The sequence below is a fragment of the Caloenas nicobarica genome, chromosome 5, assembly GCF_036013445.1.
Source record: "Caloenas nicobarica isolate bCalNic1 chromosome 5, bCalNic1.hap1, whole genome shotgun sequence".
NCBI classification, from domain to species: Eukaryota; Metazoa; Chordata; class Aves; order Columbiformes; family Columbidae; genus Caloenas; species Caloenas nicobarica.
Window position 1 is genome coordinate 17,057,498 of NC_088249.1, and position 23,380 is coordinate 17,080,877.

General features: G+C 37.4%; 1 protein-coding gene across 1 annotated transcript in view; it reads left to right on the forward strand.

The window, feature by feature from the left end:
* The window catches only part of PPP4R3A (protein phosphatase 4 regulatory subunit 3A), a 45,144-nt gene that overhangs the window by 5,264 nt on the left and 16,500 nt on the right, over nucleotides 1-23,380 (forward strand). Inside the window, exons 2-4 of the mRNA XM_065636301.1 lie at nucleotides 4,689-4,744; nucleotides 14,544-14,642; nucleotides 18,036-18,653. Coding sequence (XP_065492373.1) covers nucleotides 4,689-4,744; nucleotides 14,544-14,642; nucleotides 18,036-18,653 — 773 coding nt within the window. The remainder of the gene's footprint in view (nucleotides 1-4,688; nucleotides 4,745-14,543; nucleotides 14,643-18,035; nucleotides 18,654-23,380) is intronic.

Sequence of the window (23,380 nt, forward strand, 5' to 3'; positions counted from 1 at the left end):
AAGTTTCTGTGGATTGGTTTCTGTGATTCAGTAGCAGCAGAACTGATTGCAGAACTTAAACCTCTGCGTGCATCTTGCAAAACACACCTCTTGAATTGAAATTTTCATTTAAACATAAGCATTTGTATACAGGTGAGGAGTAATAAGCAACACTGCACCTGTTCTCCTTTTAAGAAAGGATCCACCTAACAGTTTGATGGGAGAAGAGTGGTATTCCGTATCAGCAGGTCTCTTCCACATGCATATATGTAAACAAGTCTGCAGATTTGTTGTTTGAGACTATAGGATTGGGATATTTGATGTTCTCTAAGTATCTTTGAAAGTAGTATCGTATGGCAGTATTTAATCTCCCTTGAGCAAGTCTTTCCCTAAACACACATTTCTTTCACAGCACAGATCCTTGTTACTATACTAACAGAAAATCCCAACTGTGCTATATTACATTAGAGTGGCAAATAACAGAATTCTGCAAATTAATGTTTTCTTCTTTATAGGTGGTTTCAGATGTTACTTTCTGGTACCAATGTTTTGCAGTTACTTTTACAAATTTATCCAAGGCTATAATTTAGAAAAAACTAGATCTGCATAATTTGGGGGGAGGGGACGTTATTAAAACCATAGCTTGCATTAAGGTGAGTTTTCAGGTCTTACCTGACTTTGAATAGTGTCATTGGGTCAATGAAGATGAAATTTTGTTGGTGTGTTTTTTATAAAGCAGACTGGATAGTCTCAGCATGTTCTAGGATAGTACCAAGAGAAAAATACCTTCATAGAAAGTAATTGCTTATGACAAATGCAAGAGTAAGAATCTTGAACTGTGTTTAGGAATCAATACTGATATTGACTTCGAATGGAGAAAAACTTCATTTGCTGAATTTTAAATTTCTCTAACCTTTTTCTGAAGAATAAGTTTGCATTACAGACATCAGTTACTGTTGCCTGGTTCCCAGAAGCAAGTAACAGAGATCTAAGGCTGCCTCATATCAGGAGAGGGCCTGATCCTCTAAAACGTGCTGCATGAAAATAAAGTCACTGAACTAACTGGCAGAATAGTCACCAGTTTTGTCTTGTTGAGACCTTTTGGGGGAACAAATTGCACAAATGGAGCATGAGATTCTCCAGAACAATTGATTTGGGGCAGTTGTAGGTTATAGCACACAGTTTATGCTTTGGTATGTTTCTATCTCCAAATTCATATTTTTCTAGTTAGTGTCCAAAATGGTGAGGAATAAGTTGAATCATATGGTAATGAGAAGCAAGTCAAGCCTTATAAGGTTTGATTTGTCTCTCTTGCGAGTGTCAGGTTTAGTAGAGAAGAAAAAATGCTCTTTTGTGGTAACTCTAGGAAGGGAGGTCATTCTCTAGTATCGGCTTCTAGCCTGGAAGATGAAATGTCTGCATTCGCTTGTCTTCAAGATTTTTTTTTTTAATAGTATTTTGTCAAACATGGCATCAAGTTATACTTTGCTAGTTTCAGGATTTCCATGTCTGTAGATCTGTGTTCAGCAGTTAAAATATAATATTGAAGTTATCAATTGCTTTTAACTCTTACAATATTCTAGTTCGTATTTGCTGCTATTAAATATTTCTAGACTGTAAAGATTTTCTGGAAGTTAGTCAAGATAATATCACAGAATAATATTCGAAAACTTCATGTAGTCGAAGCTGAGGCTTTGAAAGTGAAAGTAAGATTGAAGTGAAATACTGCCTATAACTAATTATCGTAATGGCAAAGGGAATGTTATTTTTAGGTATTGACTAGGCAAACCCAAAATTCAAAGCTTGAGACTGTGGCCTAAGTACCACAGTGTATTGGATGAATCATTAATGCTCATTTTTGATGTCTTCCTTCTCTCTAGTTCGTGATTTTCGCTTTTTTCTTTAGTTATACTGTCACACTTAAGCAAGTAAGCTGCTTGTTAACAGAGCTGATGAGGGTTAGAAAACTGGAGAAAGTCTTAGAAAAAAAAAGGGTAGTATATATGGTTTTGAGGGGAGATTGCTTTTTTGGTTGTGTCTTGTTTTCCCCTGAGGGCTATTTAGTTCAGTTTTGTTGTTGGATTGTATCTGAGTTTGTAAACAGCTTTTACTGCAAGAGCAGTTGAGACAGGGTGGTAGCTTCTCAAGCCAGCTTCTTTAGTGAAAGCTGCTTCTTGTAGAACAACAGACTTAAAAATCAGGAAGAAGCAGCCATCACATGTAAGTAACTTCGTTACTTTAAAAAAAATATTCATTATATCTGATTATCACATATGTAGTAAGCTAATTAATATCAAAATCCTTGATAAATCTTCTAAATTCATGAAGCAATAAACTTTCTTATCAGACAGCAAACTATTCTGATATTTATGTAATTCTTTAATGATGCACCACTCAGCAAGTGAAGTTCTGTGATGTTGTTCTTCAGTCTCTCTCTTCCCTCACCTCCCCCAGCCTAATATCTTCATCAATGATGTAGACATTGTGATCGAGTGCATCCTCAGCAAGTTTCTGGATGACACCAAGCTGAGTGGTGCAGTTGACATGGCCTGAGGGATGAGAGGCCATCCAGAGGGACCTGGACAAGCTCGAGAAGTGGGCCCGTGTGAACCTCATGAGGTTCAACAAGGCCAAGTGCAAGGTCCTGCACCTGGGTCAGGCTGGGGGATGAAGGGATTGAGAGCAGCCCTGCCAAGAAAGACTCAGGGGTACTGGTGAGCGAAAGATTGGACATGAGCCGGCAATGTGCACTTGCAGCCCAGAAAGCCAATTGTATCTTGCGCTGCTTGAAAAGAAGGGTGGCCAGCAGGCCAAGGGAGGTGATTCTGCCCCTAAACTCTGCTCTGGTGAGACCCCACCTGCAGTCCTGCGTCCAGCTCTGCAATAGTCAGTACGGGAAAGACGTGGACCTGTTGGAGCAAGTCCAGAGGAGGTCACAAAAATGATCAGAAGACTGGAACACCTCTCATGTGAGGGCATGCTTGAGGGAGTTGGGATTGTTCAGCCCAGAGAAGAGGATGCTCCAGGGAGACCTATTTGCAGCCTTTCAGTACTTAAATGGGGCTTATAAGAAATAGGGGGACAGACATTTTAACAGGGCCTGTTATGACAGGACAAGGTGTAATGGTTTTAAACTAAAAGAGAGGAGATTTAGACTGGGTATAAAGAAGAAATTTTTTTTTATGAGGGTGGCGAAACACTGGTACAGGTTGCCCAGGGGGGTGGTAGATGCCCCATCCCTGGAGACATTCAGGGCCAGGCTGGACATGGCTCTCAGCAACCTGACCTAGTTGAAGATGTCCCTTCTTATTGCAGGGTGGTTGGACTAGATGATCTTTGGAGGTCCCTTGCAACCCAAACTGTTCTATGATTCCACGATCTTCTGTTAGTCAGTGGCAATTCTTCAGGAAAGGAGTGAGAGTTTCTTTTATAAATGTAACCTGTGAGATTGAGGGTGGTCATACTTGGTAAATGAACATTGGTTTGGATTGTTTTTTGCTGTGGATTTTGTAACTGGTGTACTCTTCAGATAGTGAAAATGAGCTAGTCATTGTTGATTCTGCTGTGAGATTTGGAAGTACAACTTTCAATTCCAAGTATGTTTTTTGAATCCAAGTAATTTGTTTTCTTGTCCTGTCTTCAAATCCTCAGGCTTCCATATTTGAGGTGGTTGAAACATTTATATTTTTCTATAGTGTAGATTTTGTGAGGATATTTGACAAATATTCTAATAAGACTGCCCTATAACTACAGCTATGCAACTGAGAAGTTGAGACTTTTCTTAAAGAAAGTTGGACTTTTCTTAGAAAATAATTAATTTAAGCAGGTAAGTGAATGGAGAAGTTCCTCTGTAAAGGGATGCTCGCAGCTATGTTTTAATTACAAGACTGACTGTGCAGGTTAATTTATCAGTGCTTCCTCATGTACGTTGAGTGAAGCTTTGCAGATATGTACATTGAAATCATAGCTGTAAAGAGTGTTTCATGCACTGGCATTGGTGCAGCTCAGCAGTAAGGTGCAGGAGGGAAGTGATTATACCAAAAATAAAGGTAGTTTTAAAGGTTGTTTTCATCTAGATAACCCTCCTAACCATTTAAATGTGACATGTATGAACATTAATACTTATGCAATAGGAAGGGCAAGAAAACACAGACAGGAGAACACAGTTGCTATTCTGTGTCTTAAATCAGTATAAGCTGCTGTGGAACCATTATTCCTAAATTTCTCATGTCTGAAGCTTTTTGGGATTGGCAGTGACAATGGTTGCCACTCTAAGTATTAGTTTATGGATATTCTTTCCAGCAAAACAATGCAAGTGTTTTAGATAAACTTTAAGAACAAATACCATGTGGTTAGCAAATTTTGTACAGAACAACCATAAGTGATCTATGGAATGCAGTTGTGATGCTTTTTGTGTGCTGATTTTTTTGCAGACTGTCATCTCTAAAGAATTTTCTGTGGAAAAGTTATTACTCAGAATAAGAAAGAGGTTAAAAGTCCAGTCCTCAAAACACTCTTGAATGTTCTGTGCCATGTGAACAATATCTTTGAGGGAAAAATTAAATATAGAGCTGTAGAATATGAGTTTAACAGGCTTGTTGTTGGGAGAAAGGATGTTAATACCTACTTGAAGAAAGAGTGATCAGAAAATTCATGTTGAGATGGAAATTTTAGTATACATGTAAATAAGTGGAACTTCTTTTTTCTAGGCTCTCTTCTTTTGGAGTCCAAAATTAACCCGAACACCGCGTACCAGAAGCAACAGGTAAACATACTCTTTTTTTGCCTCACATTTAAAGGCAGGTTCTTTAACTTCAGCAATACAGTCTTTTTTTTTGCCTCTATTGCAAATTATATTTCATGTTCTTGTACCAAAAATAGGAGGCAAAGTAGTTCTCAGCATTTTTGTGCCCTTCATGATATGTGTGATATTCCTCTGCGTTTTTTGTGGAACTATATATATAAGTTGTGCTCTGCTTTACACCAAAAAATGCTTTTGGAGAGGCAGGCAAAGCATGGTTGGAAAATCACAAAATAGCTGAGGTTCCTAAGGAGTATAGTATCTGAAACTGATTTTTTTCTTCTTTATATTTCAGATACTACAACTTTCAATGTATTTTATGTAAGAGAAGACTAGAAGGCTTTAAAGCTGTTTACATGTTTACCTTTGTTTGGCTTTTACTTGGAAGATGGATATAGGTTACTACTGCTTCAAAGCATTCTGTATACATAAAAGCAGCTTCTCACCTGTGGTTTGCACCCTGCTTCAATTATTTAAGCTATACGTTGTGAGCCCCTAAAGAATGCTACTGACATGGGTGAGAAGTGAACTGTAGGTCTTGCACTTTGTCTGCTGTTCTTATCTCATGGATGCTGAGAGTTACCTTTAGAGGTTTAGAAACGCTGAACCAGACTGTGTTTTGTTGCCCATCTGGTCAGCTAAGACTTGCTAAGATCCTGTCTGGTACAGTCAGTATATTAAAACACTCTTCAGACTTCAGCTTTAGTAGTTTATTGTAAGCATAGACATACTGTAGTTTTGCTTACAGGCAGTCCCAGTGGTTGTGCAGCTGTTTGTAGGATTTTTATGTTGAACTGAATGGGGAGAACCATTCTGGGTTAAAAGTATTTAACCTGTATTTGCCCATTGATATAATTCATCATGCACCATATAAACAGTCCGTACTGAACAACTAAATGCAGGGTGGAGTATCGATTGCAGGGAGTAAGAAAGGACAAGACCAGCAAAAATGCTAAGCAAGCTAACTCTTAGTTGTAATCCTGACTAGCTTGAGGTCATGGTTCTATGATACAATAACTCAAGCTTTAGGACTCCTGAAATGACATTGACTATTTCACAGCTCTATGGCATAAAGTGCTGATTTAGTGTAAACTTGCTTTGCTGGTTCAAATCTGTCCAAAGAGCTTTGAGGAGTGAGCTTTGTATCAGTAGGCTTTATGCTGGATCAACCTTGAAGCTTACTTAAAGTAGGCATAAAATTGTAAGATCAGTGCAAACCACCACACATGCCTGTCAGTACAACAGCATTTCCTATCTGTGCTCACTGCTGCTCTGTGTCAGACAGGTATTGTAATCTAGCACTGCACAAATCCAGTACTGATGACTGTGAAAACATGGTTAGAGAAATAAAAATATTAAACATGAATCTGTCCTGTTAGAATAGCGCTGTATGTTACCTGTGCTGGAGAAGGGAAAGTTCTGTTCTTAAAGCTTTCAAATGCTGTGTAGATGGAAATTGGTATTTGCAGACGGATTGTTCATATTATTTAAGCAAAGCAGTCTCTAATATGAATTGAGTGTAGGACTTCACTCTGAGCCTTAGAAATACCAAATCTTTCTTGGTGTGTGTATTAATCTTACTTCATAGCATGTTATCTTTCAGGTGAGGCCTGCTTATCCTTTCCCTTAGTAATAGGCAAGTTCAGAGTTTAAAGCTGATTCCCTATGAGCTAAGCTTGGAGCTTTGCTCCAGCTGAAAGAAGGAGCTGCTTCTTTCCAGCTCTGCTCATAGAACTCTGAACTGCCTAAACTCACTAAACCACAAGAAAATCAGCTTGGTACTCCAGATCCCTCTTCAAAAACTGTTAACTGTCTACGTCAGCAGCAGTTTCAAGCCACCTTACAGCAGATCCATTTGTGGAATGGAAGAGTCAGATCTTTCCTTTTTGCCTGCGGAATGCCACTTAGGTCACCTTAGCTACTAGTGAAATTGCAGCCTCAGATAGAAGACTTCCTTTTGAGTTTGCCTACAGTTGTCAGTTGCACTCATAAAATTTCAAGAAAAATCTTCTAGAAATGTAAGACTTAAAACTTCTACGTTTTTCCAGCCTTTTATCTCAAAATTTTGTTGTGAGGGTAAACCTCCATTACATTTTAAAAGAATACGTAGCAGTACATCTGTTCTTATTGTGATATACTTAGCATGTGGCTCGTGAGCACTTTGAATATCTAATGGAAGAGCTGGATGAGTTCTGATTTAAAGCTTGTAAGAAGACTGACATGAGGCTTGTAAGAAAAAAACCAGTCTTTTATTGGAACAACTAATATAGTTTGTGGCTGGAAGGAAGGAGAGATGTGTGATAGATAAGCTCTTGGCGAAACTTGCCGTGCCAGTTGCTTTGGATTCTACAACAAGCCTATAGATGCCTTTGGTACAAACAATGAAGTTTTCCACTGGTGAGAAAACCTTTTACCTATGCTGCACTATTAGTGCCAGTGTGAAACAGATTGTCCTATTAATTGTTGATACCACAAATGATGCAATCTCTGGCTATGCATATGTATATTGTAATAATAACTGTCACAGCTTAGATCATTATTTGTCAAAATAATAGTGTGAAGACTTATATACAGGTTTACCTTGCTGTCTCTGTTCACTTGGTGTGTTAAACATCCATGGAAGCTACAAAAAAAAAAAAGCCATAGCCTATGTACCCATCAAATTGTCTGCTTTAGATTTCTTGTGGTTTAGGATTGAAGGCAATGACTGCCCTTTATTGTGGGTTAGTCAGGTCTCTGTATGCATGTAAATGTTGATCTGTTTGATAGTGGATACAACTGTCTGCTTTTCCCTTTGGAGAGGAAGAGTACTTGGCAGATCTTGAGACCTGCTTGGGGACTCTTTTTTTCATATATCAACAGGATCCTGAGATACTTTGGCTTGCATGTTCTAGTCCCCAGTCTTTCCAGACTTACCTACTATCTAGAGGTATTCCTTAAAGCATGAAACACGTAGGCAGTCTTTTAACTACCTTTTCACCAGTCAGATGAATTAGATTAGCCTTTCTGTCACAATGAATGGTCATTTTCTGCTGTGCATTCAGAAAGAAAGATATGTCTATGTATCTGATTCTGTAACATAGAATTGCTACCAGTGGAAGTTTTTGTATGCTCTGAACCGTGTCCTTCCTTGTAAACTTATCCTTGGTTACATTAGAAGAAAGCAATCCATATGAGGAAAATAAGTTAAAAAGAAAACAACTTGAGAAACTAGTGTCCTGTGGCTCAGAAAAATAACTAATATTTCTTAAGGTACTATTTGTACGCAGAAGATCTCTTCTGAAAAAGCAAAAAGCGCATCAGTACAGCCATTTGGCCTCCTGACTTATAGTCTTGTTTAGGGCTGTATGTTAAATTTTATTGGTACTCTTATTTTAGAATGTTACAGTAATAGTCCTATAACTTTGGTATGGAATATACTGGTTTTAATTATGAGTAAGTAGCACACAGCTTAAAAACAAATTTTGTTTAGTAAGTAGAATTTAATTATACCGTGGGTTGCTGGACTATACATAGAATACTTAGTTTTCTTCTTCTGTTGTTGATTGTTTTCTTAATATGCTAGTCAAGTAGAAGATACTTTAATTGTAATGTCCTGGTGAAGTCAGTTTATACACTTCAATCCATTCTCTGTTTTTTTATGTTGTGGGTTTGGTTGGTTTTCTTTTTTTAAAGGCATTAAAATGACACAATTCCAGAATGCTAGTGACAGAGGTACTGCTCTTAAACAAGTTATCCTTATTCAGAAAATGAATTTTAGGACAACCCAGTTCTTCCCGTGCAACCTTAAAGGAGAAATAAACTCTATATAGATGGCATTTGTCTAGGGAGAAGACAGATGTGGGTGTGGACTAGGGTATATACTTTTCAATATACTTTCAGTATACTTTGGCAACACTTTAGCAATGGAACAGTAAAGACATATCCTCAACTTTATTTTAGGTACACCCATGTACATCCTGTAAGCCAATGGTGAAGTATGTATTCTATCCCTTTTTGTGCCTGAAACAAGGATGACTTGAGTTTGTTCCAGCTGTAAAGTCTTGCCTCTGCTCTAAAAAACTTCAGTATTTTGTGTCCTCTGCTTTTGCAGGTTTTTTTTCAGTTCCTTAGAAGAATACAAAGCTTAAATTTGTCCCGAGTATTATCTACTAGCTATGTAGCTTGAAGGTGGCTATCCTTGAATGATGGAGAGCAGACTTATTACTAACAACAAGGCTAAATTTTGAAAAGATCCAAAAAGGTACTGGTAGAATGCTTGGAGAAGACTAATTTCCTACCCTTGCTGTCAGGACATGTGAGCCAACAGTGAAACTGTTTCAATAAAATTTGTGCCTATTGTAGTTAAGATAGTAAGGAAAAGCATGTAGTTTTGTGGGGGAGGAGGAAGAAACACAAGGAGTGATTGCTGTTGATTTGGGGATAAGTTGGTTTATCCATTTTAGTGATCACATGCTCCTTTATCTTCACACATGTCTTCCTGTGAAATCTAATTTTTCTGCTGTTTCTGGGTATGGTCACTAGGCCAGTGAGTCGAGTTTCTGTTATAGAACTAATAAACTCAACTAAAATTCCACATGATTCATGGGAATGCAGCTATGAAATGGCTAGCTGAAAACTCATGTATGATTTTTGAGCTTTCTTAGAAGCTAATAGAATACCTTCTGCCAGAAGGCTGAGTGTGCTGTTGATATATTATTCCAGTTTTTGGGATAACTTTTTAAGACATCCAGATACCCAAGTTCTAAATGAACAAATGCACAAAACCAGATGAATTGAAACTTTTTGTATTGCTTTACTGGGACAGGTTTTTTAGCCTGAAGATTCTGCCGCAACCTACCATGGTAACTGTATAAATTTAACTTTAAAAAACCCCTGTGTAGTGCCAGTAGTTTGTTTATTTCATAAACAGAAAGCTGCTTATGAAACTACTGTTCTTTGTAAATAATTATCTAGCAAGATGCTGAAAGGTGTCTTGACATGTCCAGGGAAGTGTCTGTAGCTGTAAAGGATGCAAGGGCTTAGACAAGGAATAGGGCAGTCCAAGAGGGGGAGGAACAGCCTTCCTTGGTTGAACTTCCAGTGGGGGCCAGCAGAGTGTCATAGGCCTAAATCATTTGAGGGCTAGTAGGAAGATAATAATTTGCTTTTTAAGACAGAAAGCAAGAATTTATGGAAGACATACCTAATTTGGGGGACTGCTACTTACTGAGAGTAGCCTAAATCTCATAGGGTTGCCAAGAGAATGTTTTGGAGCTGCAAAGAAGACTAGTATTCTCCCTGGATGTGAACACCAGTGAGAGCATTGCCAAACAATAAGAGTTTTCTTAATTTTATCCCATTAGGAAGGAAATTTTAAATCAGTTTTGCAGCAGAATCAAATCCCAAGTACTAGTTGCTCTGAAATTCTTCATTATGAAATCCCAGGGCTTGCTTTGGCAATCATATGAATGCTGTACAACACACCTGCTAATCTGCTTGCTAGTAGTTAAATAAAACCAATTTAACGTCTAAAAAAAGTATGACTTCTGGTGAGTGTTACAGTGAGAACTTGAGACTGATAGTGTCTATTCAACAACCTTGCTATTAAGGAAAGTAAGCTTCTTGGCAATCAGTGCAAAAAGTGAGCAGAAATCGTATGATAGATACTAAGCCCTGTCCATCTAAGTATAGTTGCCACTGCTTCCTGGCTTAAACTATTGCAGTAGTATTTTTGAAGGTTGGTTTCTTAGGAATGAAGTCTCAAAGCTGTAGCACACAGTAGTGCTTCCTTGAAAACCTTTACCTAACCTGAACCTGCTCCGTGTGCACTTCATGAAGCCAACAGTGAGACAAGCAGCAGAGAAATGCCCGATTGTATTCTGAGGAAGTTTTGCCTCAGGCTACATCATTATAAGGAAAAGAGTGCAAAAAGTTAACCTCCATTGGTAGAAATGATAAATACCTCTTTATGGGAATATTCAATATATAGGTCTTCTAAAAACAGGCCATGCTCAGAATTTTTGCTTAAAATTAATAATTCCTTATTATATCTGAGCAGTCCTAATGAACAATAAAATGAAAGAAGACAAATGCGTATAAACAGTCTTAGGGAGACAGCAATTTTGTATGGGCTAAGGTAGTGATGACACATCCAACTGGCACTATTGTCAAAATATTTTTTTGCAAAGCAGCAAATGATTTTCAATCTCAGAATAAGATTGTGAACTCTACATAAGTAGTTTCCTGATTATCATCTTGTGTAAAAAAGCTCTTGCCAAGAACTCTAATGCATCTTGCAAACTGTGAGGAGCTGGAATACTAGGATTCTTGCAGAGCGCTTGGTAGAGAAGCCTTCAGTGATGAAACATTTGTCCGTGTTTATGACTCAGTTCACGCAATGCAGCTATGATTTAATATTGCCGTTTCACATTTTGATTGTGTTTAGCGGAAAGCTAAATAAGAACAAATGTTAGATGTTGCAGTAATCCCATCTAGTTCCTTGTCTAGAGGCTACCATTTTGGATGTAATGCAAAAAAAGGATATGCTCTTGATCAAACTGAGTCAGAACTGCTCTTATGAGTCATGTTAATACTGAAGATTTTATGCTTATAGGAGGGTAATGTACAAGACTCTTCTCCTTACCTCTAACCAATAGCTACTATTGCTAAGCATATTTACTCACACTCCTGCTTTCTCTTGGAATGGAGGAGGCAGTCTTAAGAAATTGCAGTTGCTTTTGGGAATGACGTTTGGCATTTGGAAGCAACAGATAGTCTTATTCCATTGCTGAGAGATTCAGAATAGTTAGTGGATTCAAATTACACTGAGGAGATTTCAGATCAAACACATAGAAAGATTCCTTTAAATGAAACAAGCAGAAACTAGACTTTTATTCATTTTTTTTTCAGTCTTCAGCAGCATCTAGAATTTCCTTCAGTCATCTAACCGTCCATGTACAAGTCTTGTACTGCTCTTCTTTCTGATGATTATAAGACTTGTAGGATTAAGAAAATGAAATTACATTGATAACTGTATTTAACAGTGAATTTAAACTTTGACTGAACTGTGTTGTTATGCAACAGAGTGAAGTTCTTTTCTCACTTAGCTTCATTTTCTGTTTTTAAAAGCCCTTGAGGCAAGAAAGGATGTACAAACAAATATTCTCCTACAAAAGATCTGGAGAGTAGCAGTTGATAGATTTCTATTGAGATAGTGATATTAATCTATAGTATTAAATCATTGTGTGATAAGACAAAAGATAACTAATAATTTGAAGATATTAATGTTGGCAGTTGAAAAATACTTTTCTAATATTAATAAACCGAACTTGAAGATTCTTGTTCTGCTGCTCAAATAATTTATTTCAGCAGTTTTTTGTTTTGCTTTCCAAAGAAGAAACAATTTAAAAAAATAAAGTGCGTAGCAGTGAAAAGATACTGTCTCAACTTCCATATATTATAGTAGATGATCTTGTTCAACAAGAACAACTACTATCCTATGGCCAAATACACATCTGTACATGTGTTTTCCAAAGCAGCTTTAGCTTTGTGTCTTCCCTTTCATTTTTCCTGTGCCTGCCATCCTCCCTCCATCCCTCCTCTCCCCAGGGGCAAAAGACAGAGAGACCTGTCTTAGTCCGATGCTGGATTGTGTTTGGAGACTTAGAGCTTTTGTTTATTCAGCTTAATCACAGTTAACACAAGTAAGAACAGCGTTATTTATGTTCTTTTAGTCATTTCCTCATTTGCTAGCCATGTTCTTCGTGAAGAAGAAAAGATGTTTTGATCTTCTTTTGGAAATGGGTTGCCTAGAAATCTAACCACTTTCACCTAAATGGAAATGTAATTAGATAGGAATGTTGCAAGTTGTGCTAGGGTCTGCTTAAGATTTAGTGTTAGGTTTGTGGGGTTTTTGTATGAAATAAGCACTACTCAGTAGGAAGCTGATGGGACAGTGGCCTCAAAAATTACTGCAGTATAAATACTAATTGCAGAGTTCAATGTGTTAGATTTTGAACCTGATATATATGACTAATACTGCAGTAAGGTACATACTGCTTTTAAAAGATGGTTAATTTTTTTTCCCCCTTTGGACCTTCCCTTTCTAAATTTTTGTAAATGTTGGTTTTCTTACTCTAGAGGAGTCAGCAGTACTAGATGCTGTCAATCTGTTATTACCAGAGTGTTTGCACCATGACCTGTCTTGTAGTGAATAAACTATTAATTGTGACTTTCTTCTTCCTTTTGTATTTTGGAGGTGGTCTTCCTAAATCCCTTTCTTCTGTGTACCACCTCAACCCTTTGGAAAAGGAAAAGGTAAAACTATTTGCCATTTGTAAGGTAAAGCCGTTAATGCTTCTGAAGCAGTATAGCTGCTCTGGTAATGGCAAATTGATTACATTGTATTGCTTGACTGAGTACTGATGGAGCTAGCTGATCCTGCCATTTAGATTATAGTTTAGTTTAAGGACTTTTTTAGTAAGTGCATATCGAAATCTAAATGTAAGATTTCTCTTTATGCTCAATGTTCATTTTAATATTTGAAATAAATTAAGGCTAATTAATAAACTGTCTTAAACTTTATAAATGTCTGATAACTTATAATGCTTTTGCAAATATTTAAGATTAATTCCCTTAGGAATAATCATTATAAACAAAATCTATACTTCATGAAGCAAAAATACTTGATTTCATGGTTCTCAGTGAAATAGAAGTAGAAAAATACTCATGTCTCTTGTCCTGGTGAGATACTGTATGTTTTAGCACTTAACTGAAATAATGCACTTTCATGGGGCTATATATATTTAATGTGGCTGTATTTCAGCTAGCTGTTATAGAAAGATGAAAGATTTTTTAAATCAAACTTGATTCAATATGTAAATAATGCAGATTATATTTTCTTCCGCCCCCCTTTTTTTTAAAATTTATTTAGTAGACTGCCTGTAAGATGCTGCATCAAATACCTAATTTAGTGTGCAATATTCCTCCTTTGCAGAGTCAGCTTCCACTTCCATATATTGTTTTTGCACACAATATGAGGGCTCTGATAAACTCTTGAAGTATTCTAGTAAGTAGGTGAAAGCTTAAGTGTCTGGGTAGTAAACATAGCTAAGAATGGTTTCGACTAACTTCCAGAAATCTAGGGCAAAACTTCCTTTCAGAATTGTAGTTTGGAATGAGTAAGAATGGTGTGGATGGCTCAGTGCAGTAGGAGTGCATACTCTTAGGCAGTGAACTGTGTGTTTGTTCAAGGTCCTGTTCCTGTTTAAAGTTTGTAGGCATCTTGGGACTGCTTTTTAAGCACAGTGTCTTCTGGGGCCTGTAAAAAAGAAAAAAAAATGATTGTAACTTTGATCCTACAAAAAATATGCAGTTTTTTGTGGTCCAGTTGAAACAGATTATAAACAAACCCAACAAAAAACAAAACAAAAAACAAACCTGTTGCTTTTGTTACTGTATTTTACCAGAGGGTGCAGTGAAGTAGAAGTACATAATCTAGATCATCTTTTTGAGATTTACAATATTATGGTCACATGCATTAAGAACTAAAACTTTCAGTATCTTTCTGGAACTTCCTTACTCTGATTTATGTAGAAATGTTTTTAATCCCAAGAATCTCAGAACATATAAAAATTGTTCAAAGTATGATGATGACATTGGTATTGTAATACTGTCTTGTCATAATTAGGTGTCAAGCTGTTTTTATTTTAAAGTTTTACTCTTTAAACAGTTTGTAAAATCTGAAATATATTGCCTGAAAATACTCTTCCTCTCTTTAAAGGATACCTTGATTGTGTGGTCTGAAGCTGAAAATTATGATTTGGCGCTTAGCTTTCAAGAAAAAGCAGGATGTGATGAAATATGGGAAAAAATATGTCAGGTAAGTTTAATAAATGTAACATTGAGACACCTAAGTCATCTTAATGATTGTGTTCAAAATTTTTAGACTGTTCTGAGAGGTAAATCTGAACACTGTAGATATAAAGTAAAAACTGTCATCTTAGCCACCTCCCCCAAATTTTGTGTGTTTGGAAAGTTTGGAAACTTTCTTCTTCATTCAGAAATTTGATATGAACTTAAACTATGTTTGAAGGGTTTTTAAGAGCATTTCCAGGTCTTTTGGTTAAGGTAACTTTTTAGCTTTATTATCACCTGAGGAAGTTTAGCTCAAAATGAGTGCTTAAGTTTCATAACAATTAATTTCATAATTTTTCCAGGTTTGCCAGAAGGCAGAATGTTACCTGTTCAAAGTGCTATTGTAGAGAGAAGAATGTGAGCTCTTAGTAGTTTTAATAATGTATTTCTCATGGATTTAACCATTTATTATTTACATTTCTCTTCCTACATTTCTCATTCTTCTCTCTCTCTTATCTCATTCTTCTGTTTCAGGTGAGGGGAATATCAAGTTTCTCAACAGAACTTTTTTCCATGTGAATGTGCCAGTATGCTTCTGTTGAGAGTGTGAAAGTTTGATCTGATAGTTGAAATACGAGATTGTTCTATCCCTGTATTATCACCTCAAAGCTTTAATTATTACAGTTTAAACAAACAATTAATATGTAGTATGTATAATTATCTCATGTTTCACCACTATGACTGGATGACTAAATAGTCACCGAATCAGTATTGTTTCTGGGTAAAATTTGGTGAGGTATTAACTATTGACCAATGCCCAAAAGAGTTTAGTCTATATATTGACTGATATTAGTTCAATTTGTCAGTTCTTGTTTGGGTTTTTTCTTCCATTCCAAGCATTACAACTTGTCTTTGTTTCTGTGCTACATTAAATGTGATTTCTCTACGTTTGTCTGTTTCTCTCCTGATGCGTGTTCTCTTTCTGTTCTTAACAGGCATGTGCTTCTCACTGATTTCACAAATAAAGCAAAAGAAATCTGTTTTCATAATTCCTTTTTTTAGGATTAAGTCTTTTCAACAGTTTAGCACTTATATAAATAAGTACAGAAACTTACTAAATAAGTACAGAAGCATTTCCAGGAACCATAGCTGTTGAAGGACCAAAAGTTGGGGCCAGAAACAAAATGGGGGAAAGGGGAAATTTTATTCTTGGGAAACACCCAAAGAAGCAGCCCAGCTTCCTCAGCCTCCTGTGAAGGTCTAATATTTTTGTAAGAAACCAGTGTCTTTACATCCTGTTTTGAGGCCATGCTATTGTCTTTGTGTCTAGCGTACTTTAAAGATCTGAAGCTTCCTCAGTCATTAAAAGCTTCTTCTAAAAGAACAACTTTATACACCTTACACTGGAAGTGGTTGCTGATGTACAAGCAGAACAGTATATGGGTTTTAACAGCATTCTGGATTTTAATCTAAGTATAGGCTTGCTGTTATCCATGAAGAATGAGTTCTCTGAGATTTTTTTTTTCGTGATTCTCAAGATTAAAAAGAACAGTATCTTCTACTGTTGTTCACAGAAGTGCCTTTCTGGATTTGACACATCACACTCCAAGCAGAGACTACAATTAAGATGTCATTAGAGCTGAAACACTCTGGTGCACAAGCACCTCTCTGTATTTTCTTCCCGATTTGTACTTTACACAGTTTCCTCTTGTATCTCTAGAGATATCTTTACAGGTCCTGTGCCTTGTTTTGCTGACAGCTCCAGATTTCAACTACTCTGTTGTTAACGTTAGTTTGGAGTTTTATGTTCTTAAGAGAGGATTCTGTGCTTCTGTTGAGTATTTAGAAAGTGCGTGATAGCAGATTTTGACTTGCAGCTCTCCAGAGCTGAAAACAACAATTAAATTAACAAGACTGGCCTTTCTCATCTGAGGCAGCAGGAACTTTGGAAAGCTTCAAGGGCAGTTACATAGCCTATAGCTGAATGTTTAAAGCTATCACTGCAGTCATGTAATACTGGTTTGCATTTGAAAATCTGTCTGCAGAGAAGAAAGACTGGAAACAAATAGCGTATTTCAACAAATAGCGTATGAGGCTTGTATCTAGTGGAGTGCCTCAAGGGTCAGTTCTGGGACCAATACTATTCAATATATTCATCAATGACTTGGATGAGGGAATTGAGTGTACTATCAGCAAGTTTGCTGATGACACCAAGCTGGGAGGAGTGGCGGACACGCCAGAGGGCTGTGCTGCCATCCAGCGAGATCTGGACAGGCTAGAGAGTTGGGTGGGGAAAAATTTATTGAAATATAATAAGGGAAAATGTAGAGTCTTGCATCTGGGCAGGAACAACCCCAGGTTCCAGTGTAGGTTGGGGAATGACCTATTAGAGAGCAGTGTAGGGGAAAGGGACCTGGGGGTCCTGGTGGACAGCAGGATGACCATGAGCCAGCACTGTACCCTTGTGGCCAAGAAGGCCAGTGGCATCCTGGGGTGTATTAGAAGGGGGGTGGTTAGTAGGTCGAGAGAGGTTCTCCTTCCCCTCTACTCTGCCCTGGTGAGACCTCATCTGGAATATTGTGTCTGGTTCTGGGCCCCTCAGTTCCAGAAGGACAGGGAACTGCTGGAGAGAGTCCAGCGCAGGGCCACAAAGATGATGAAGGGAGTGGAGCATCTCCCTTATGAGGAAAGGCTGAGGGAGCTGGGTCTCTTTAGCTTGGAGAAGAGGAGACTGAGGGGTGACCTCATCAATGTTTATAAATATTTAAAGGGTGGGTGTCACGAGGATGGAGCCAGGCTCTTCTCGGTGACAACCAACAGTAAGACAAGGGGTAATGGGTTCAAGCTGGAACACAAGAGGTTCCACTTAAATTTGAGAAGAAACTTCTTCTCAGTGAGGGTGACAGAACACTGGAACAGGCTGCCCAGAGAGGTTGTGGAGTCTCCTTCTCTGGAGACATTCAAAACCCGCCTGGACGCCTTCCTGTGTAACCTCACCTAGGTGTTCCTGCCCTGGCAGGAGGATTGGACTAGATGATCTTTCGAGGTCCCTTCCAATCCCTAACATTCTGTGATTCTGTGATTTCAGTAGTCTATTAAAAAGTTATCGTCCATACTAGTAGTTATGAATTTCCTTTTTTATTTGAAGTGCAGCTTTTTTCTTTGTTCTTTCTCCTATTTATAGAAAATAAATAGAATTAAATATTTAATGTAGAAATAATTTTGTAAAGCCTTCTGTTTGAAGAAATCTTTTCATATCTCTTATTTTCCAAACCAGCTGTACTCAATGTCAAACTTATGTTTGCACTTCTGTTTTGGCCATACGAAGCAAAAGTGTTTGACATTTGAAATGTTATTTTTAAAAAGCATTCAAGTAGCAGTAAATATTCAACTCCACTTTTTTGAACACATTCTGTAGGTTCAAGGCAAAGATCCTTCTGTCGATATTACTCAGGACCTTGTCGATGAATCTGAGGAAGAACGTTTTGATGATATGTCATCACCAGGTCTAGAACTGCCATCTTGTGAATTAAGTCGACTAGAAGAAATTGCAGAACTTGTAGCATCTTCACTGCCTTCACCGTTACGTCGTGAAAAACTCGCACTAGCACTGGAAAATGAGGGCTATATTAAGAAGCTCTTAGAAATTTTTCATGTGTGCGAAGACTTGGAAAACATTGAAGGACTACACCACTTGTATGAAATTATCAAGGGAATTTTCCTTTTGAACAGAACTGCACTTTTTGAAGTCATGTTTTCTGAGGAATGTATAATGGACGTAATTGGATGCCTAGAATATGATCCATCTTTATCACAGTCACGGAAACACAGGGAATTTCTGACTAAAACAGCAAAATTTAAAGAGGTGATTCCTATATCTGATCCAGAGCTGAAGCAAAAAATACACCAGACATACAGAGTACAGTATATTCAAGATATGGTCCTACCCACTCCCTCAGTTTTTGAGGAAAATATGCTATCAACACTTCATTCTTTCATCTTTTTTAATAAAGTGGAAATAGTTGGTATGTTACAGGTAAGTTTCAGAATTTCACTGTCTCTTTATTTGTGCTTGGGCAGAGAAAGTTAGATTGAGGTGCTTCAGTGGAACATTCACTTCTGTGATTCTGCAAGTCATTTTGAAGTATGACGTAAAAAGCGTATGTTCTTAAATTTCAGATTTTGGACTAGATTCTCTGTAACTGATTTAAATGGAGCAAATGTGTAGAATCCTGAATAAGGTCGTTTGGAATGAATAGCACTGTTTTCATTTTGAAGGGTTGATTTTGTTAGGGTTTTCTTTTTGTATTTTGGGACTTTTTAGGCACTACAGTTAAGGGTGTTTTTTGCCATGTTACCATGACAAAAATATCTAATTACTTCACCTAGTTTCACAAATATAGTCTCATACCAATATATAACTGTGTTTAATTTTGAAGTAAATTAAATTGGTTGTTTGGAAGGTACAGGTTCAGAACACAGCATTGCCTTAGGTGCTTGAATGTTTTCTTAGTTTGTCTTATAACTCCCTAAATAATACTGCTTGGAATTACCAGTTTTCATGATGTATGTCTTACTGCAAATGTAAAGAGATAATATGATGCTTTAGATATCTTACCGTCTTATCAACTGACTCAGCAAAGTGTTATAGCATATGTGTTTTGGTTTGTAAAAGTTTATTATTATTATCTTAATTCCAGTGTTTAATAAATGAATAGCCACTGTCTTTGTAGGGGTTGTCTGATCTGGAGAAATGGACAAAGTGCTGGATGCTACTAATAACCTTAATCATATTTATCTTCAGTTGAATCTCAAAATGCACCCCGTTTAATTTCATAGAAGATACAGCAAGGAGAACGAAAATGCCTTTTGCAAGCTCATATGGCAAACTGTTGTCAAAACCATGCCTCCTGATTTTCCTCACCACACTCAGTTGATCAGAATACTGATGTTACTTAATCCACTCTCTTGGAGCTTTAATCTGTTGTGTCCACACATGGAGTATTTGATAACCAGACAGATGTGCAAGACATCACCCAGACCTTGCAGCTGAGACATGTGCCTTGTGCACAGACTGTCACTGGAGCAGCCACTGGAGGCCTGGTGGAACACCTGGGGTGTCTTCAGTAGTACTAGACCCCAGCTTATGCCCAAGTGAACCAAACTCTTCATGTTTGTATGTGTGTCCTTGATAAACTAAGTCACAAATGCATATCTGAAACAGAAGGCTGTAATCATTTTGGAGTGACCAGTTTGAGAAAGCTTACAAGCCTCACTTCGAGGGAGTGATGGAAACTATTCAATTAAGGGGTCTCAACTTGAGTATCCAGTACACCTAGTGTGTCTAAAGTATCTTGACCTCTTTGCAAGGGTTACTAAAAGCAAGTCTTGAGGATGATACCTTTTGGCTTGAGGAGGAGGGTAAGAATTATTCAGGTATCTTGGTGTCAGTGGCTGATTCTGAGAGGGATCATGAACTTAGAAAAGGAAACTGGGCAAAGAAAAACGAGACCAGATCCTGCAAAATCATTAAGGGTGTGGTTGCCAGAAATCCCGAGGCATTTTGACCAAGGGCTAGTGACTGATTAGTTTCCTTTTTTCTGTCTCTTACAACCTTTGTTAGGTGAATAGATGTAGAGTAAGCCTGGTTTAGAATATCAAGGTTTAGTGTGGTTGAAAAACTTGGTAGTTGCAGTTTACAGTTAAAGTAGAGGCTCAGATCTGATTTTGATTTGTTGTGTGACTGCAGGTTTCTGAACCTTATCTTCATTTCTCTAACTATGGTTGTCTGTGGTTGAGAATAATGTATAGGCCCTATGCAGTGGAGCCAGAAGAATTAGCACTGCGTAGCTTTCAAAGTTAGATAAATATTTCAAATTGTTCAAGTGCTTTCTACAGCTCTGAGGAGACAGGAGTGGTCATGTAGAAGGAAGAAAATATATCCTGTGCTATATTGCTTTTCCTAGTCCTTTCACACTATGGCTCTGTAGCATTGAGGGGGAACTCCCTGAGTTTATAAATAAGAATCTGTGGGAAATTGTTTTACATTAATGATCAGTTCTTGGGTTTGAGGGGAATTAAAAGAGACTATCACGAATTACACGCCCGTTGCATTTCTAAGAGCTTAAAAGGCTTGGTTGATTGATTTTTCAAGTTCTCACAGTGTAGCTCTAAACCAAACCTTAAACCTACTTACCTGACATTTTTTTATTCATTTATTTACAGAGCAATATGTCAGGTTGCACTTTTCTGTTATCTCTGCCCCTTAAAGTTTCATTCTCCCCTTTCCTTTCTCTACCCTCCCACTCCCACAGTCCGTATGTAAAACGTATGATACTGTTCCTTCTCATTTCTTTAAGCAGAATAGTGTTCTGAGAGCAAAATTAAGACTGTTTGTTGATTTCAGTTCTACAAATAATTCTTAAGGTCTTTGTTCCATTTTTGTATGGTTTAACATGCATTTCTGTAGCTGACTGTATCAAAATACTTTGGTGGGGATGTGTGTGTTATTTCGTGAAAGATGGAAAGTTGTCTGTAACTGGAGTTCCTGACATTTATTATTTTAGATCTTGCAAGATCCTGGTGCTTACTAACCTGATGTCTGTACTTAAGAAGCTGTTTCTTTTATAAGTCATTATTAATTGAAGAGTTCTGGGATGCTTCATGGTAGTTTACTGGGAGCCACGGTTGAGTCTCAAGTTCTTAGTTCATTAGTGCGTAATACAGGTTGTTAATGCTGCCACTGTTGACTTTAGGTTGTCTCTCCTGGACTGCTGAGAGTGCGACAAACAAGTTATCTTTTTAGGAAATTTTACTTCTCAGATTAAAAGTAAACTCAATGTGCAGCTGGTATCCTGTGAGATACTGCAACTATTGCGTGTACAACTGAGTTGTTTTATAGTCTGTTCTTTTCTCTCTTACTGGCTGCGGAGGAAAGAAGGAGAAAAACTGTTACCTCCACCATGAGAAAAAGATGAGCTCTAAAAAGCCCTTTTCAAGTCAGGCTGTATATTAACTAAAGTGACGCTTTGCAATACCCTCACCTGAAATTAACTCAGCCATACCTTAGTTACAGAAAAGTGACCAGAAATTTGTACAAGACTGCAGATTTTGCCTTATGCTTTTTGACAAGCCAAATGACTTCACTCAAAATTACCACTGTGTCTTATTTAAGGTATTTGGTGTCAATATGTGGCATTTAACGTTATTAAAGGTCACTGGCATTGAGGTCAGTTTTTCAATTATAACTAGTGAATTCTGTAAATAAGAATATACTGATTCTTAGGAATTCTGGCTGTATTAGGAGAGACTTTTGATATCCCTTTAAAATATATAAATATATATATATAAATACTGTAGTCATGGAAGAGATATGCTTCCATGATTTTGCTTTCTTTGGTAGGTGAATAACTTCTGCCCATTTTGTAGTAAAACCGAAAAACCTTTGGCATGTAGGGTTATGAACTATATTCCTCCCTCCTTTTTGATAAACATTAGCATTCCCATAATCGTATTAAAATGCTTACGCTGATGGTCTTTTCTGAGAAATGGAGGTTAGCTTATTTGTGCTTTAATTGTCTAAGTTCTGTCTTTTTAAGTAACTATATCAAGGTCTCACCAAACTAGATACCATTGGTCATGATGGATAGTAAACCTGTGATACCACTATTTCCACTCTACAGAATTAACTGCTGTGGAAACCTAATCACTTACAGGTTTTATGATTGGCGGTACATAAGATACGAAAGAGGTATATAACATTTTTTTCCAATTTCAGCCCCTCCTAATATGCTCTTACTGCTTGGGGTCCAGCCTGTTCTAGTCTTGAGATGTCATAGCCACCAAGAAACCTTGCTGAAACATGGAATTCACCAAGTTTTGAGAGAGGGGGTGGGACAGGTAAGTGGTGTTTCTTGCTTTATATGACGCTCTTTTGCAATTTAAAAAATATATACTAATGTTCACACTGGAGGCCACCAGTTCTTTCCCTTTGTATTATTAACTAGTTCTTAAAAAAACAAAACAAACAAAAAAAAAAAAAAAACCAAACTTGCAAAACTGCGCCATAGAGTGAGTAAACACTGTTTCCTTCTGTTCTCTCCCCCCTTTCTCATTGGCGTGTTCTTTTTGCCAGCAAGATCCCACAGTGTTTTTATCTTCCAGAATAGACAATATTGTTAGGTTTACTTCTGAGTATCCGCTTTAAACTTCAGGGTCTCTTATTTTCAGGAAAGTGGAGAGTGGAAGGGGGAGATTGGACATAAGTTAGAATAATTTGTGTGCCTAGTAGAGCAGTGATCGCATGGCATTACTGTCCTGGTAAATCAGCTTTTTTAAATACAGAAATCATATTACCAATGGTCCCTATCTCCCTTTTCAATATCCAAAAAGCAGTAGGCATTTAGGTACATTCGTGTATTTTACTAGATTTATGTATAACAATGGGCTGATTTTAATTTTGAAAGTGGCTTTACAGATAGCTACTTATTCTTAACAGAACCCTGTAGATGTAAATGTAATTATCTATAGTTGTTCTAGAGGAAGAATTGTATGAGTGCATGCTGGTATTCTGCCCAAATATATTAGGACTGGAATGTCTCCTGCCAGTCTGCTGTTTTGCAGTAGTTGCCTCAGGAATAAATCTAGAGATTTGCTTTCAGCAAAATTTACCTTGCAATGAAGTGTAAAAGGATGCCATATTCTGGGGGAAACGACTTTGTGAAAAAAGTTTGCAAGTGGTGCATGCTAATGATTCCTGAGATT